The sequence below is a fragment of the Cyprinodon tularosa genome, unplaced genomic scaffold, assembly GCF_016077235.1.
Source record: "Cyprinodon tularosa strain WSP-4 unplaced genomic scaffold, ASM1607723v1 ctg198, whole genome shotgun sequence".
NCBI lineage: Eukaryota > Metazoa > Chordata > Actinopteri > Cyprinodontiformes > Cyprinodontidae > Cyprinodon > Cyprinodon tularosa.
The window spans coordinates 518,172-535,459 of record NW_024038724.1 but is presented as its reverse complement, the minus strand read 5'-3'; the positions used below and the strand labels follow the sequence as shown (position 1 = coordinate 535,459).

The 17,288-nt window shown below is 42.1% G+C and overlaps 1 protein-coding gene across 1 annotated transcript; it reads left to right on the top strand.

Moving 5' to 3' along the window:
* Nucleotides 1-474: 474 nt before the first annotated feature.
* prpf8 (pre-mRNA processing factor 8) lies at nt 475-16,576 on the top strand. Its single transcript, XM_038283959.1, has 43 exons — nt 475-653; nt 1,502-1,679; nt 1,773-1,941; nt 2,100-2,264; nt 2,390-2,608; nt 2,684-2,896; nt 4,319-4,444; nt 4,575-4,680; nt 4,961-5,151; nt 5,230-5,349; nt 5,456-5,645; nt 5,785-5,904; nt 6,385-6,519; nt 6,620-6,749; nt 6,835-7,031; nt 7,221-7,427; nt 7,616-7,779; nt 7,873-7,999; nt 8,160-8,352; nt 8,844-9,031; nt 9,120-9,358; nt 9,458-9,604; nt 9,678-9,888; nt 9,984-10,100; nt 10,184-10,431; nt 10,525-10,704; nt 10,814-10,949; nt 11,087-11,256; nt 11,453-11,582; nt 11,668-11,814; nt 11,926-12,086; nt 12,173-12,364; nt 12,487-12,724; nt 12,813-12,941; nt 13,140-13,253; nt 13,359-13,532; nt 13,648-13,841; nt 13,951-14,190; nt 14,288-14,429; nt 15,224-15,364; nt 15,459-15,598; nt 15,704-15,906; nt 15,996-16,576. The coding sequence occupies exons 2-43, from the start codon at nt 1,511-1,513 to the stop codon at nt 16,148-16,150; spliced, it is 7,077 nt and encodes a 2,358-aa protein (XP_038139887.1). The 5' UTR covers nt 475-653; nt 1,502-1,510; the 3' UTR covers nt 16,151-16,576.
* The last annotated feature ends 712 nt before the right edge of the window (nt 16,577-17,288 follow it).

Below are 17,288 nucleotides of genomic sequence, written 5' to 3'. Positions count from 1 at the left end.
TCGTGATATAACTAACTGCGCCAATTATTTTGTTTTGCAACTGTTTAAACCTTGATTAAGTAAAAAGAAAATTTAGTTTCGTAAAAGGGCAACTAAATAGAACTCGTTATATTTCAGTGATTTTCTATACTGAGATAAAAAAAACTGGATAACAAAATAACAGTACACAACAAAAATGTAACAGAAATATTTCTATCATCACAAGACCACAAACTGTGTAATAATTCTTCCAAATTTATAGATTATATAGTAATATATTACAAGTATCCCATCTTGTCTCAAAGTGTAGCTAAATTAACACTAATACCTACAATGTACACTCCAGAACGACAGGAGACAGTATTGTGCCGGAAATGAAATTGATATTCACAAAAAATGCGCTTCTTTTACGTTTTGCGCTTCTTTTTGGCGTAGAGTGTGCTTCTTAACGTAGGCAGAAGCGATTCAGTTTTACGTAATTACTACGTGAATCCCTCTGAGCTGCGCTCGTCGTGTGGCCACCGTCGTGCTTTGGAAATAGCTCGGCACAACGCTGAAGTGGATCAAAAGCGCCATACGGTCGTCGAGTCTGAAAAGATGTTGTAAAAACTGTTATTGAGTAGTAAGAGGCTGTTTTAACGTACAGAAACTGCACTCGGCGCAAAGTCATCGAGGTGGGTCAACGTTTATATGCTTTTTTTTGTTCTGTTACTTAACATGCAGCCATTAGCCACTTACGGGGACGTTAGCATTATGCTAGCGTTTAACATGTAACATTGGCCTATACGCACTGTTATATATACTTCTCCTGATATGCGGAAAAGTTCATGTTTAGTCTTTTTTTTGTTAAATAACGTTAAACTACGACGATTTTCTTTGTTGCACTGTTTATGTAGCTGCTTTATTTCTGATTGTATTTGGTTTGTGTTTGCGCCTCCTGTGGAAGCCTTGTTGAGCTAACTAAGTTAGCATGGTGCGCGAACAAGAAGCTGCTATTATCTTAGTTTGTTTCTAAACAAAGAAATATTTTTTAAATGCATATGTGGGTCTGCATATCTTAGTTTCGCAGCTATAACCTTTCCCCAAATTTTGGCGTATGGCTTTACATCTATTATTTACATTTTATAGCTATCATACTTTCCCTCGAGGTAAAAGTAATTTCCTATCAAATACAGCCCCCTCTTAAAACGTCGTAATCAAGCATTTGTTCATGTTTACTTTGGCTTTGAATCGATTTTTTTAAATGGGATTAGTCTAGAAGATGTGTATAAATCGACAACTAAAGTATTTTTTAAAAACTCCATTTCTGATAGCTTTGCCCCTTGGCTCAAATTGAAAATTATAATTTTAAATATGAAAAGGAACACTAAATTTCATAAAAATGTTTGATATTTCTCTGTGTTCAATTCTTCAATCATTTATTTTCTCCCTTTATCAGTTTGTTCATAGAAGCTGGCTTAACGTACTTGATATTTTCCTTTGTGCCTTCCTTTGTTACTAACACTGATTTGTGTTCTTCTAGTGAGGGACAATGGCAGCTCCCTATCCTTACAGAGTAGTCCCTCCGGGGTTGCCACCAGGTGTGCCTCCAGGTGTACCTCCGGTAGTACCCCCAGGTGTCCCACCGGGCGTTCCTCCAGTTGTCCCCCCTCCTGCACCAATTCCAGACTACATGTCTGAGGAAAAACTTCAGGAAAAAGGTAATATTTCACTTTAGATAGGGAAATATGAAGTTAGTAATATTTTATATTTTAATAATTCTTAAAATGTCTGGATTTTGATGCCCTTTCCAGCAAGGAAGTGGCAGCAGCTGCAGGCCAAACGCTATGCAGAGAAAAGGAAGTTTGGCTTTGTGGACGCCCAGAAAGAAGACATGCCCCCCGAGCATGTCCGAAAGATCATTAGGGACCATGGAGATATGACCAATAGAAAGTTCCGCCACGACAAAAGAGTCTACCTGGGGTAAAATCGAGTTCTCTGAATTATTTTTTTTTTCTTCTACTCATTCAGTTTATAATTATAATTTTAAACATTTTAATCAGTTTGCCTGCACAACGATATTTCCCATTTAGTTGAAACCTTGTTTTGTCCCTAAAGATGATTATCCTGTTGTGTTGCAGTGCTCTGAAGTACATGCCTCACGCAGTGCTGAAGCTCCTGGAAAACATGCCGATGCCCTGGGAGCAGATCAGAGATGTCCCTGTGCTCTACCACATCACTGGAGCCATTTCCTTTGTGAATGAAATCCCTTGGGTCATAGAACCTGTCTACATTGCCCAATGGGGGTAAGAGATCTAGTCACGTATTAAGTTTTGGAGTTTTATTAAACTGCTTCCCTGAAAGTTGGAGCTGGTTCACTTTTTGAAAAACTTTTTTTAATATTGTCTGTTGATTTCTCAAAAAATCTCAGCACCATGTGGATCATGATGCGTCGTGAGAAGCGTGACAGACGGCACTTCAAAAGGATGAGGTTTCCACCGTTTGATGATGAGGAGCCACCGCTGGACTATGCTGACAACATCCTGGATGTAGAACCTCTGGAGGCCATTCAGATGGAGCTCGATTCTGAGGAGGATTCTTCAGTTGTGGACTGGTTCTATGAGCACCAGCCCCTCAAGGATAATACCAAGTGAGTGGTGTTTTATTGAAAGTTGAACTGCAGCATGACTTGATGTCATAAACATTTGTTTTATTAATCTTTCAGATTTGTGAACGGCACAACTTACCGTCGCTGGCAGTTCACGCTCCCGATGATGTCCACCCTCTATCGATTGGCCAATCAGCTTTTAACAGATCTGGTGGACTTCAATTACTTTTACCTTTTTGACCTGAAGGCCTTCTTCACTTCAAAAGCTTTAAACATGGCCATTCCAGGAGGACCAAAGTTTGAGCCACTGGTCAGAGACATAAACCTGCAGTAAGTACCTTTGCATCAAGTTAGAAACACTGACAGGAAATCGATTTATCACTGTTGGATTGATTTGATCTTTGGAATTTGAAGATTTTTAACTGGGGGTACATGAACATGCAGTATATGAAAAATATGTTTACAGACTTAAAGCAATTCTGGCATCAGAATTGTTTATTAAAACAGGTAATATTTACCTATTTTTGGCATCTAAACATTGTTTACAGACCAGACTTTTTGACCATATGACATTCCAACAAAATTAAAAACAAACCACTGAACTTTCTTTTCTAAGTCTGAAGATGTTTTGCTTCCCATCCAGGAAGATTTCTGAGTTCAAAATGTCTGGATTAGTGTTGAGTTCCAGGCTTATAGAGCTGCACAACCAAAGTGTTGTTATGGCTTAGATAACAAGCAAATTAAACTGAACTTTGTTAGAATGACTGACCTGGATGACTGAGAATCTTCATGACCACATGACATGTTAAGATTTTGTCTGATTTAGGTGTCAAATTAACTATGGGTTCCACCTTTTTTATGTATTGCTGCAGGCGGCATTTCAACACACTTTTAATAAAAAAAAAAATTCAAAAGTTAATTCACACCTGCCAAAAGGAAGGAGTAAACAATACAGTCTACAGCCACATGAGGGCACTCTCTTGACACAATGACCCTAAAAAGAAAATCATTTTGCAATTTCATGCTACTGGTTTTTGAATGTTTAGCTGCTGACTGTTTTTGAGCAGTGAAAATATGGTTTGAGTCGACAGAAAACTTATAAGGGGCTGCCGATAAACAGGGGTTACTCTTATTGCATTGAAGAGAATAAAGACAGTAGATCTGGGACTAGAGGCATCTGTGCACTTTTTTTCCCCATTCCCTCTTAAAGACAGACTTTTCAGGGACTTTTTCTTGGTTTTGCCATTTCACGCAACTTGAATGCATTTGTCAGAACGTGAAAAATTTTAAAACTGACTTCTAACCTCAGGGCAATAGTTTCTGTATGGTGGTTAACGTTTTATAGGGCACTTTAATAAACTCTGAAATGAACCCACAATTAAAAATTTCTCTAAAATTCTTTTTCACCCTAGGCGTCTCCTAACGTACTTATTAATCACTTTTGGCATCCATTTATTAGCAGGGTATGCTAACATTAGCTCTAGCTACCTAAGTGTGTGTAACATTAAACAAAGCATTAAGGCAGGTGATTTGCCTGAATTAATTTTAGCAATAAAGGTCCTCGAATTATTAGAATAGTTTTCACGGCCCTAAACCACATAGCTGCACCAGAAGCCAGCCTCAGCAGTTTGCTGGTTCATGGTGTATAGAACGTGAAGCCCGACCAGATAAAAAATTTCCTTGCCTAAATATTTTTGGAAAATCTTTGAATTTGGGGATTTTAAAATATATAAATGCTTCCATCTTCTCTAGGGATGAAGACTGGAACGAGTTCAACGACATCAACAAAATCATCATCCGGCAACCAATCAGGACAGAGTACAAGATTGCTTTCCCATATCTGTACAATAACTTGCCGCACCACGTCCATCTTACCTGGTAAGAACCACATTTTGGAATGCTTGTTTTAGTGAATGCAAGGGGGATTTAAGACATTCCCCGTTTCTGTTGAAATGTTGCTATTATGCACTTTTTGTACAAGCTAGGCTCTTACAGTGGTTTTCCGCAGGTACCATACACCCAATGTGGAATTTATCAAGACTGAGGATCCGGATCTTCCAGCGTTCTACTTTGATCCACTGATCAACCCGATCTCCCACAGACATTCAGTCAAGGTTTGCAGTTTATCTTCTTTATTTAGCTGCTAATGTAAAATAAATCATTGCTCCATTATAATGGCCTCTTACAAAGGCGCACTTGCATTGGTCTGCTTGCACGTGCGTAAGAACAAGAGGAATATTAAAAGGAATGGCGAGTATTTAACTTGTATCTGTCTGCAGCTGCAGAACACTCCTCACCATTCAGATATTCTCTAAAATTATTTAAAAAAAAAAAAAATTTTTTTCACATTTTCTCTGTAAAATTCAGAAATTCTTGTAATATTTCCTCATTCAGAGCCAGGAGCCTCTCCCTGATGATGACGAGGAGTTTGAGCTTCCAGAGTTTGTGGAGCCGTTGCTCAAAGAGACGCCGCTTTACACCGACAACACGGCCAATGGCATCGCTCTGCTTTGGGCCCCCAGACCTTTTAATCTGCGCTCTGGTCGCACAAGGCGCGCCATTGATATCCCTTTGGTCAAAAACTGGTAGGTTAACAAATGGATTTTGGGAAAATTTTATTAAACCTGTATATGTTTTGAGATTTATTTATTTTTAAACTTCAGGTACAGAGAGCATTGCCCTGCAGGACAGCCAGTGAAAGTACGTGTATCATACCAGAAACTACTGAAGTACTACGTGCTCAATGCTCTCAAACACAGACCCCCCAAGGCTCAAAAGAAGAGGTTATCACTAGTTTCCATAGTTATCATTTCTTTAGTTGGAATCAAAGGCTTGTTATCAATGTTGATTAATGTTTGGTGTAAACTTTTTGCCTCCACTGTATTTCAGGTATCTGTTCCGCTCTTTCAAAGCAACAAAGTTTTTCCAGTCCACCAAGCTGGACTGGGTGGAGGTTGGCCTGCAGGTCTGCAGACAGGGTTACAACATGCTCAATCTGCTCATTCACCGCAAGAACCTCAACTACCTGCATCTGGACTATAACTTCAACTTAAAGCCCGTCAAGACCCTCACCACCAAGGTACGGTTTCCTGCACAGTGACCCCATCGTATCAGTGATTTATAAAAAGAGTTGAGGGGAAAGGATTCTGGTGCCTGCAACTTTTTAAATCTACTGTATGTTGGTGTAAACTGCAGCACTGTATACATTTGACCCGCAGGAGAGAAAGAAGTCCAGATTCGGGAACGCCTTCCATCTGTGCAGAGAGGTGCTGCGTCTGAGCAAGCTGGTGGTGGACAGCCACGTGCAATACAGACTGGGAAATGTCGATGCCTTTCAGGTTTGTGTTTCAGATTATTCTTTTCTTAAGAGGATCTTCTGCCTTGTTTGATGCACATTTGGCACCACAGAGGAGAACGACTTATTTTGTTCAGCACCACTGTTGGTTTAACCGGTTTGATATAATTATAATAACAGCTGATAATGGCTGGTTAGTCAAGCCGTTTGCAGCTTCCCAGCTGCATTTTCTTCGAACAGCGTTAACATGTTGGCTGGCCCTTCTCCTGTTTCCGCATTAACCGAGCTTTGCAAAAAAAATTATAACCAAATATTTTAACATGCCTCATTTGAGGAAACATCAGCTGAAACAGAAATGCTCCATTACTCAGGGATATATGTAGTCTAAGAAACCTCAAAGCTGTACTTTATTTCCCATTTTCCAATAGAACTTTAATCCATCAACATACCTTATCTGAAAGGTTTAGGTTTGAAGAACCTGATTTTGCCTTTTTAAGTAATTTTTTCCTTCTGTGTCTTGTAGCTGGCCGACGGGCTGCAGTACATCTTTGCTCACGTGGGACAGCTAACTGGGATGTACCGCTACAAGTACAAGCTGATGAGACAAATCCGCATGTGCAAAGACCTGAAACATCTCGTCTACTACCGGTTCAACACCGTGAGTAAACACACCGCGTAGTTCCTCCGTCTCTGAACACAAGTTGATTGATTCCAACATCTAATACAGAGACCTGTCTCATTCATTCATGTTTGATCAGGGTCCTGTGGGCAAAGGACCAGGTTGTGGGTTCTGGGCTCCTGGTTGGAGAGTCTGGCTCTTCTTCATGCGCGGCATAACTCCACTGTTGGAGCGGTGGCTCGGGAATCTGCTGGCCAGGCAGTTCGAAGGTTCGAATGCTGTCATACACACACATTCAGGTGATATTTGCTGAACGAACGCAAAACACCAACATTGTGTTAATTTCCACAACAGGACGTCATTCAAAGGGTGTTGCTAAGACTGTGACCAAACAGCGTGTGGAGTCTCACTTTGACCTGGAGTTGCGTGCTGCTGTGATGCACGACATCCTAGATATGATGCCAGAAGGTATCAAACAGAACAAGGCCAGAACCATTCTGCAACACCTCAGTGAGTCATGGAGGTGCTGGAAGGCCAACATCCCGTGGAAGGTCAGTGATGCATACTGGGGGCGTTTGCTAAAGCCTGGACTTGAATTCAGTGTATTTCACTTATAAAACAGTATGTTTTAACTGATTTTGTATTCTATGTCTATGCTTTCAATCAATGACCTCATTAGAAATCCATAAACACGGGTTATCAGGGTTTGTGTCAGTTTATAAAAGTTTTTCATTGATTAGGTGCCCGGTCTGCCTACTCCCATTGAGAACATGATCCTGCGATACGTGAAGGCCAAAGCTGACTGGTGGACCAACACAGCTCACTACAATAGAGAGCGTATTCGCCGCGGAGCTACTGTGGACAAAACGGTGTGCAAGAAGAACCTGGGCAGGTTGACCCGTCTGTACCTGAAAGCCGAGCAGGAAAGACAGCACAACTATCTGAAGGTAATGCAGAAGAAAACTCCTCTTTCTCTATTTCAACACTTAGAAGCTGTTAATCTCCTTGTATTTGTTGACTAAATGCTTTTGTTTTATTTGTCAGTTAGATATTTTTACTATCAAATTTTATACTGAATACTTTCCTTTTCAAATGTTGGTAATAAATGTTGGTTTTATGTATTTCCTGCCTGCAGGATGGACCATACATCACTGCAGAAGAGGCCGTGGCCATCTACACCACCACTGTGCACTGGCTGGAGAGTCGGCGCTTCTCTCCCATTCCGTTCCCTCCGCTGTCCTATAAACACGACACAAAGCTGCTGATCCTGGCTCTGGAGAGGCTCAAAGAGGCATACAGGTGAACACACCTTATGAAAATGATCAATATTTTTAAAATGTTTTGTGTTTAAACATTTAAAGATTATTCTAATCATGAATCTGTGTCTGGTAGTGTGAAGTCTCGTCTGAATCAGAGTCAGAGGGAGGAGCTGGGCCTGATAGAGCAGGCCTATGATAACCCCCATGAGGCTCTTTCCAGGATCAAGCGTCACCTTCTCACTCAGAGAGCTTTCAAAGAGGTCAGTTCTAAGAAATGCTGTGGTTTACAGATGTTTCCTCTAAAATGCAGGGACGTGTTCCTAAACTTTTAGATATTAACTCCTGATAGTTTGAGATAAGTTAGAATGAAGAAATAAGTGGATTTCTTTGTTGGAGGTTGAGTATTTTCTTCTTTTGCAGGTCGGTATTGAGTTCATGGACTTGTACAGCCACCTGGTGCCTGTGTATGACGTGGAACCCCTGGAGAAGATCACTGATGCATACCTGGACCAGTACCTGTGGTATGAGGCAGACAAGAGGAGGCTTTTCCCTCCCTGGATTAAGCCGGCAGACACTGAACCACCACCGCTTCTGGTCTACAAGTGGTGCCAAGGTGACTCCAACACCAAGCTTTTTGATGCTACAAATCACTTTAGTGTTTTTAGAAACACACAATGGCAGAATGCATACAGAGCAAAGATCCAAGCTTTTATTCCATGTTTCATTCAAAAAAAGGTTATTTCCCCCTTTTCAGCAAAAGGACCTCTTTGATCTTATTTTTAAACCCGACTTCAGATTCTTACACTGCGATCGTTTTAGAGGTGGACATAAGCTTTCTTCTGATGGCATTGGCTGAAAGATCAGGGTTCAGTCAGATTTCAAAATGATTACTATTGCCCCTTTATCAGCCAATCGCTATTAAGCTTCGGAAACGGAGGGAATTAAACTCAACTGCGTAAATGTTTACCACTTAAAATGACCAGAAACAAATTAATAATTTTGATTGTAAAAAAACATATTAAATATTGCATGAGAACTTTGTAATACTTAATGAATATTTCCGCAGATCTTAAATTCTCTCTAACATCTCTGGTTCTTTGTCAGGCATCAACAACCTGCAGGATGTGTGGGAAACCGCTGAAGGAGAGTGCAACGTGATGCTCGAGTCTCGCTATGAGAAGATGTACGAGAAGATTGATCTAACTTTGCTCAATAGGCTGTTGCGTCTTATTGTTGACCACAACATCGCCGATTACATGACGGCCAAGAACAACGTGGTGATAAACTATAAGGTAATGACGGCAGTCCGTCTTTAGAACATAACAGTTTGCTTTGTTTGGTTCCTGGAAGATGATTTAAATGCTCTGACCTTTCCTGTAGGACATGAACCACACCAACTCTTACGGCATCATCAGGGGACTCCAGTTCGCCTCCTTCATTGTTCAGTATTACGGCCTGGTGATGGACCTGCTAGTGCTTGGTTTGCACCGTGCCAGCGAGATGGCAGGTCCTCCCCAGATGCCCAATGACTTCCTGAGTTTTCAGGACACCACCACAGAGTCGGCCCACCCCATCAGGCTGTACTGTCGCTACATCGATCGCATTCACATCTTCTTCAGGTAGGAATATATCAACAAGGACCAGGTGGTCACCTTCAGCTGACAGCTATAAGGTTGAAGGATATGAGGGTTTTACTTAATCAGTATTTGATTCTTCAGATTCTCTGCTGATGAGGCCAGAGACCTGATTCAGAGGTATCTGACGGAGCACCCAGACCCCAACAATGAGAACATAGTGGGATACAACAACAAGAAGTGCTGGCCTCGTGATGCCCGCATGAGACTGATGAAGCACGACGTTAACCTGTAAGTTAAACCTTAAGTAATCAGCCAGGCGTCTGTTAAAGTTAGGTTTTGAGCATTTCCCTGTCGTTCTCAGTGGACGAGCGGTGTTCTGGGACATCAAGAACCGCCTGCCCAGATCTGTGACCACAGTCCAGTGGGAGAACAGCTTTGTGTCGGTCTACAGCAAAGACAACCCCAATCTGCTCTTCAACATGTGCGGCTTTGAGTGCCGCATCCTCCCTAAGTGTCGCACCAGCTATGAGGAGTTCACTCACAAGGATGGCGTCTGGAACCTGCAGAATGAGGTGGGGAAGAAGCAGCTGATGTGTTAAAAGTTATTATTTGGTCTATGTTTTCATTTTACTGAAATTGAAGGTTTCTTTTGTGAATTTTGATGCAGGTCACCAAAGAGAGGACAGCGCAGTGTTTCCTGCGGGTCGATGATGAATCCATGCAGCGCTTCCACAACAGAGTGCGTCAGATCCTCATGGCTTCAGGATCCACCACCTTCACCAAGGTTAGAAAGAAACCACTAGCAGCTGCGGAAACGTCTCATTAAAAAGGCCAGCTTCATTTCTCTAATTGTTCTGTCTTGTTCAGATTGTGAACAAGTGGAACACGGCCCTCATCGGTCTGATGACGTACTTCCGGGAGGCTGTAGTCAACACACAGGAGCTCCTGGACCTTCTGGTGAAATGCGAGAACAAGATCCAGACCCGAATCAAGATCGGGCTGAACTCGAAGATGCCGAGTCGTTTCCCTCCTGTGGTCTTCTACACTCCCAAAGAGTTGGGCGGTCTTGGCATGTTGTCCATGGGTCACGTGCTCATCCCGCAGTCAGACCTGCGGTATGGAGTCCTATGATAATTAAGATCTTCTTGGTAGCCTGATAGTCCTTTATGTCTGAACCAACTGACTGTGGTTGTGTGTTTGTTTGCCAGATGGTCCAAGCAGACAGATGTGGGCATCACCCACTTCAGGTCAGGAATGAGTCATGAAGAAGATCAGCTCATTCCTAACTTGTACCGCTACATTCAGCCATGGGAGAGCGAGTTCATCGACTCTCAGAGAGTCTGGGCTGAGTATGCGCTCAAGAGACAGGAGGCCATTGCCCAGAACAGGTACGCCATTTATCAGCAAATTCAATTTTAGCAAACAGTTTGGTTTTGTTTGAGAAATCTGTAGAAACAAATGTCATTGGCTTGTGAATAACTTATTTAATTCTTCCAGGCGTCTGACTCTGGAGGATTTGGAAGACTCTTGGGACAGAGGAATTCCTCGAATTAACACACTTTTCCAGAAGGACAGACACACGCTGGCCTATGACAAAGGCTGGAGAGTGCGGACAGACTTCAAACAGTATCAGGTAAAAGAGCTCATTAGCTAGCAGGGAAAATGACCTTGGTATGTGTTGTTTTTCAAGACAATTGGATCAGAAATAGGAAGCTAGGTGAGTTCTAATAAATGCTTCCTTTGTTTATCATGCGTCTGTGCTGAATGCAGGTGCTGAAGCAGAATCCATTCTGGTGGACCCACCAGAGGCATGACGGTAAGCTGTGGAACCTGAACAACTACCGCACAGACATGATCCAGGCTCTGGGTGGAGTGGAGGGCATCCTGGAGCACACCCTCTTCAAAGGCACTTACTTCCCCACCTGGGAGGGTCTCTTCTGGTATGTGCTTTAAGAATAATACTGACTCACTTAAAGCAACGCTCATGGAAACAATTTAAGTCCTAAGCAATTTGAATTTTTTTTTTTTTATCCTTTTGACTAAATACTTCATATGTCCTTACAGTGATCATTTTTCTCTGAGTTTTTTTTACAGTCCTCCACATTTTCTTTCAGTAGAAGTTGTTCTTTGTTTTAGGGAAAAGGCCAGCGGCTTTGAGGAGTCCATGAAATGGAAGAAGCTGACGAACGCCCAGAGGTCTGGTCTGAACCAAATACCGAACCGTCGCTTCACTCTGTGGTGGTCCCCCACCATCAACAGAGCCAACGTCAGTAAAGACATCTGTTTCTAGCTGAACCTTTCTGCCAACTGTAAACGCCTGCTCTAAGTTTGTGCTTCTGTCTCGTCTTCAGGTCTACGTGGGTTTCCAAGTGCAGCTGGACTTGACAGGAATCTTTATGCACGGCAAGATCCCCACGCTAAAGATCTCCCTCATTCAGATCTTCAGAGCTCACTTGTGGCAGAAGATTCATGAGAGCATCGTCATGGATCTCTGTCAGGTGGGTCCTCGTCTCTAGAAAAGCTTTCACCCAGAGGCTAAGGAGAACAGTTCCCCAAAACTCTTAACTGTTCCAGAAGATATAAATTCTGTTATACGTTTTGGACCTCAGGTGTTTGATCAGGAGCTGGATGCTCTGGAGATAGAAACCGTGCAGAAGGAGACCATCCACCCCAGGAAGTCCTACAAGATGAATTCCTCCTGTGCAGACATCCTCCTGTTTGCGTCATACAAGTGGAACGTGTCTAGACCATCTCTGCTCGCTGACTCAAAGTAGGCCTTTTGGGGAGAGATTCATATAAAGTGAATTAAGATTCTGATCTGCATGCAAAGTAAACATGACCTTTGACCTTTTTCAGGGATGTGATGGACAGCACCACCACACAGAAATACTGGATTGACATTCAGCTCCGATGGGGCGACTATGACTCTCATGACATTGAGCGCTATGCCAGAGCCAAGTTCCTGGACTACACCACAGATAACATGAGTATCTACCCCTCCCCCACCGGAGTGCTCATTGCTATCGACCTGGCTTACAACCTGCACAGGTGTCCACATCTTTGAATTCATTATTATTAAACCTTTGTCCAATAGTGTGACTAGTTTCAGCTGGAATAGGTATCTATTTTTGTTTGGGGTTTATTTAACCTTTTACCTGCTTTTCGTCTAGTGCCTATGGTAACTGGTTCCCTGGGAGCAAGCCTCTGATTCAGCAGGCCATGGCCAAGATCATGAAGGCCAACCCGGCTCTGTATGTGCTGAGAGAGCGCATTCGCAAGGGTCTGCAGCTCTACTCTTCAGAGCCCACTGAGCCTTACCTGTCCTCTCAGAACTACGGCGAACTGTTCTCTAACCAAATCATCTGGTTTGTGGATGACACCAATGTGTACAGAGTCACTATCCACAAGGTGAGAATCGCTACTGTGAAATAGAAATGTCAGAAGGCTTTATTTTTGAGATGTATATGAAACTGTCTGATTTCATTTCTGCTTACAGACTTTTGAAGGAAACTTGACCACAAAGCCCATCAATGGAGCCATTTTCATTTTCAACCCCAGGACAGGCCAGCTTTTCCTCAAGATCATCCACACATCTGTGTGGGCTGGACAGAAACGTCTGGGACAGGTGAAAAGCTTTCAGTAATGATTCCGGTCATCTGGTTTATATTTAGATTAAAGCTTGTTTGTTTTATTAGTTTCAGTTTAAAGCATTAGACATTTAAAATTGAAATCCTAGAGTTTGGTTCCGAAGTCCTGTTTTTTTTCCTATCATGAAAGGCATTATGTTTTTGCTAAATTTATTCAATTGTTTATTTTTTTGTAGCTGGCCAAATGGAAAACAGCTGAGGAAGTTGCTGCCCTGATCCGCTCCCTCCCAGTGGAGGAGCAGCCGAAGCAGATCATTGTGACGAGGAAGGGAATGCTGGACCCACTGGAGGTAAGACTCTACTTTAATCTTTTCTTTGACCATTATACACCATGGATGAAACGTTCAGTGTGTAAAGACAAGATCTTTAGAGATGTTTTTCACTGCCTCCTTTAGGTCCACTTGCTCGACTTCCCCAACATTGTGATCAAGGGCTCAGAGCTCCAGCTGCCCTTCCAGGCTTGCTTGAAGGTGGAGAAGTTTGGAGACCTGATCCTGAAGGCTACAGAGCCACAGATGGTGCTGTTCAACCTCTATGACGATTGGCTGAAGACCATCTCATCTTACACAGTGAGTACTCTGAAAGAAGCTTCTCTTCCAGGTCGACTTTCACCATTCAGTTTTATTTTATTAGATCAAGCCAACTCTCCTGATGTAAAAAGCTTGTTTTCTCTTCCCCATCAAGGCCTTCTCCCGACTGATCCTGATCCTAAGAGCACTCCACGTCAACAACGACCGTGCCAAGGTGATCCTGAAACCTGATAAAACCACCATAACAGAGCCCCATCACATCTGGCCCACGCTCACTGATGAGGAGTGGATAAAGGTGGAAGTTCAACTAAAGGATCTCATTCTGGCCGATTATGGCAAAAAGAACAAGTAAGGGTTGCTCTGGTCATTCATCCAGTATGTGAGTTTAGTTATTTCATAGAGTGGAATAAGAGGGGTCTTGTATTTTGTAATAAAAGCTGGTTTTGTCTGTGCGTAGCGTGAATGTGGCCTCACTTACCCAGTCTGAGATTCGTGACATCATCCTGGGTATGGAGATCTCCGCCCCGTCTCAGCAGCGCCAGCAGATCGCTGAGATCGAGAAGCAGACCAAAGAGCAGTCCCAGCTCACAGCCACACAGACCCGCACCGTCAACAAACATGGAGACGAGATCATCACCTCCACTACCTCCAACTATGAAACACAGACCTTCTCCTCAAAGACGGAGTGGAGAGTCAGGTAAACAGAAACACTGGTTCAAAATATCATTAGTGAAGGAATTGGCTGGAGTCTTCCTCAGTAGCTCACTGTAATGTCTGTTGCTTTGCTTTGCCAGGGCCATATCTGCTGCTAACCTCCATCTCCGGACCAACCACATCTATGTGTCTTCTGATGACATCAAAGAGACGGGTTACACATACATTTTGCCCAAGAACGTTCTAAAGAAGTTCATCTGCATCTCAGATCTGCGCGCTCAGGTACGTTTGGTGGCCGAGAGATGCAAGCACAAACGTTCTTTGTCATTACTGTAGTTCTGATAATCATCTCCCCTTAGTGGCCTGAAGCATTTATTCAGTTTTTCTGAGCTCGCAGCTGTTTTTGCTACTAGCATAATTTTTCCATTGCATCATTTAAGTTTTTCCAGCACATTTGTGCCTCTAAGGCTACGTTCACACTGCAGGCAATTCCGATTTTGTTGTATAATCTGATTCTTTTACGTGGTTGACTTGTTCTACAGTGTGAAATGCATTCACAACTTTAGGTGTCCTGCATTCGCTGTACAGGTCGCAATGACGTCAATGACGAGTGTGCTCCGTGTTTATGGAAGTAATCAAGGATAGTAGTGCTGGAGCGCATCTTGCAATCTTTCCTTTCTTTCCCAACCTCAGCCAGTGCATTAAAAACACAGTCTTTTTAAAGAAGGTTCAAAATAAAAACTGCTCCGCATATTATCGTCCGCCATGGTTGTTGTTTTTCTTCCCGCTTCTGCGTAGCAACACGCAGAAGAGTGACCTTTGAGTATGAATGGTGTATAGGTTGGATGAATGTGACCTGGCTGTTCAGACACAGGTCGGTTAAAAAAGATAACATACGTGTCGGGTTCAGGACCGCATGGCTAAGTGGCATGGGTCGCTTTCGAAAAAAAACAGTTTAGACTGTCATGAAAAGATCACCATAGCTATGAACTACTTAAAATAATAGTAGAACTCAATACTGCAGGATTTTACTAGTTGGTTGTATCAGAATAAAATAGCTGCTCTTATTGCTCCAGATTGCAGGCTACCTGTACGGCACCAGCCCACCAGACAACCCCCAGGTGAAGGAGATCCGTTGCATTGTCATGGTACCTCAGTGGGGAACACATCAGACTGTCCACCTCCCCAATCAGCTGCCCTCTCATGAATACCTTAAAGTAAGATCACATTTTTGGTTTTTTTTGTTGTGTTTTTACTCTGGTTATAATACTTATGTGCTGATAATTAAACTTGCTAATTATGCTTGATCAGGAAATGGAGCCCCTTGGCTGGATCCACACACAGCCCAATGAGTCGCCACAGCTGTCCCCACAGGACGTTACAACCCACGCTAAGGTCATGGCTGATAACCCGTCATGGGATGGAGAGAAGACCATCATAATCACATGCAGGTAGGATATATTTATGCTTAATTACTGAGAATCTGGAACTAAGAGGAAAGAATTGACTGAAATCTAGAAGACACCATAACCTTTTTCTCTTATATATTTTTTCAGCTTCACACCTGGTTCATGCACTCTCACCGCCTACAAGCTGACACCCAGCGGCTATGAATGGGGTCGCCAGAACACCGATAAAGGCAACAACCCTAAAGGTTACCTGCCATCCCACTATGAAAGGGTCCAAATGCTGCTGTCTGATCGCTTCCTGGGCTTTTTCATGGTTCCTGGCCAAGTCTCCTGGAACTACAACTTCATGGGTCAGTAGCCATAGTTTATCCTCAGCCTTTTAAATCATTTTGTTTTCTAAAACGGTAGATATTTAATTTTTTTTTTTTATGTTCTTTAGGTGTGCGGCACGATCCAAACATGAAGTATGACCTGCAGCTGTCGAACCCCAAAGAGTTCTACCATGAAGTCCATCGGCCTTCGCACTTCTTAAACTTCGCCTCGCTGCAGGAGGGCGAGATTTACAACGCTGACAGAGAGGACATGTTCGGCTGAGCGCCACTTTACTACTCCTCTAACGTTTGTAGATAGGTCTGCCAGAATCATGAAGAGCCAGTCCAGAGATCTCTGCAATATTTCCTCTGAGTTCATTTAATTCTTGTGGATCTTTTAATATTTCGTTTTGTTCATTATTTTTACATAAATGTTTCTTATTTCTGTCACATCACATGGAAACTATTAGGTCTTGGTTCTTGTGGCTTCTCGTAAACTTTGTGTGTAAACTAGCAAATTCCTGCACATGATAATTGGTTTAACTTGCAACATTAGTTCAGAAGGTTAAACTTCCCCTTTTCCCCGTGAGAAATGAAATTGAAAGTTGCATTTTCATATGAGAAATTCCCTGTTGTTTTCCAACTGTACATCCTGTGATGTTATGTTCTGGATTTAAATAAAGATCAGTTTTTATAAAAGAAGTTCGTATAATAGCCTTCAAGTCCTCATTCTCCTACATGAGTAAATAAGTGTGACTAAATAAGTCATAAATCTAGTTTTACCCAATCTATACTTGTAAAACCACATCTAGATTTACTCAAACCGGCCACTTCCAGCTGATGGATGCAAATATATTTTAGAATTGTGTTTTTTTTTTTTTTGCTTCCTTGATGTTTTTTTCTTTTTACATTTCCCATGAATCCGAGATTGTTATGCTGGTTGAAAGTATAATTAATTGATATTGTACTATGGCTCAAAAAAATGTAATGTGACCAAAGTACCCCACATTTACAATATCTTAAACATTTAATTTTACTTTATTTCTGCTCCTGGTAACTAGGATAACTTTTATAAAAAGATTTTTAACAAGCTGAAATCGGAAATAACCAGTAAATAGACCCCACTCTTGAGTACCGGTATATACAGCAGTTCTGTAGAGGCATCTGTGGTTTGTCACTCATTGTGAGACAAAACGCACTACAGACAAAATAACTTTAAAGTACAAATAATATAATTAGCTTATAAAGCAACCTATGCTTTAAAGATTTTCAGTTTGCCTATGAAAAACGTTAACTGCAAAACAGCTAAGACAAGGCCACAAATTAGAATCTTGTTGAAATAGACGAAAATTTAAAGAAACCAGAGCAAATGTGGAGGAACTAGAGTTTCTCAGTTAAGCATAAAATCTGTTGAGAGGACA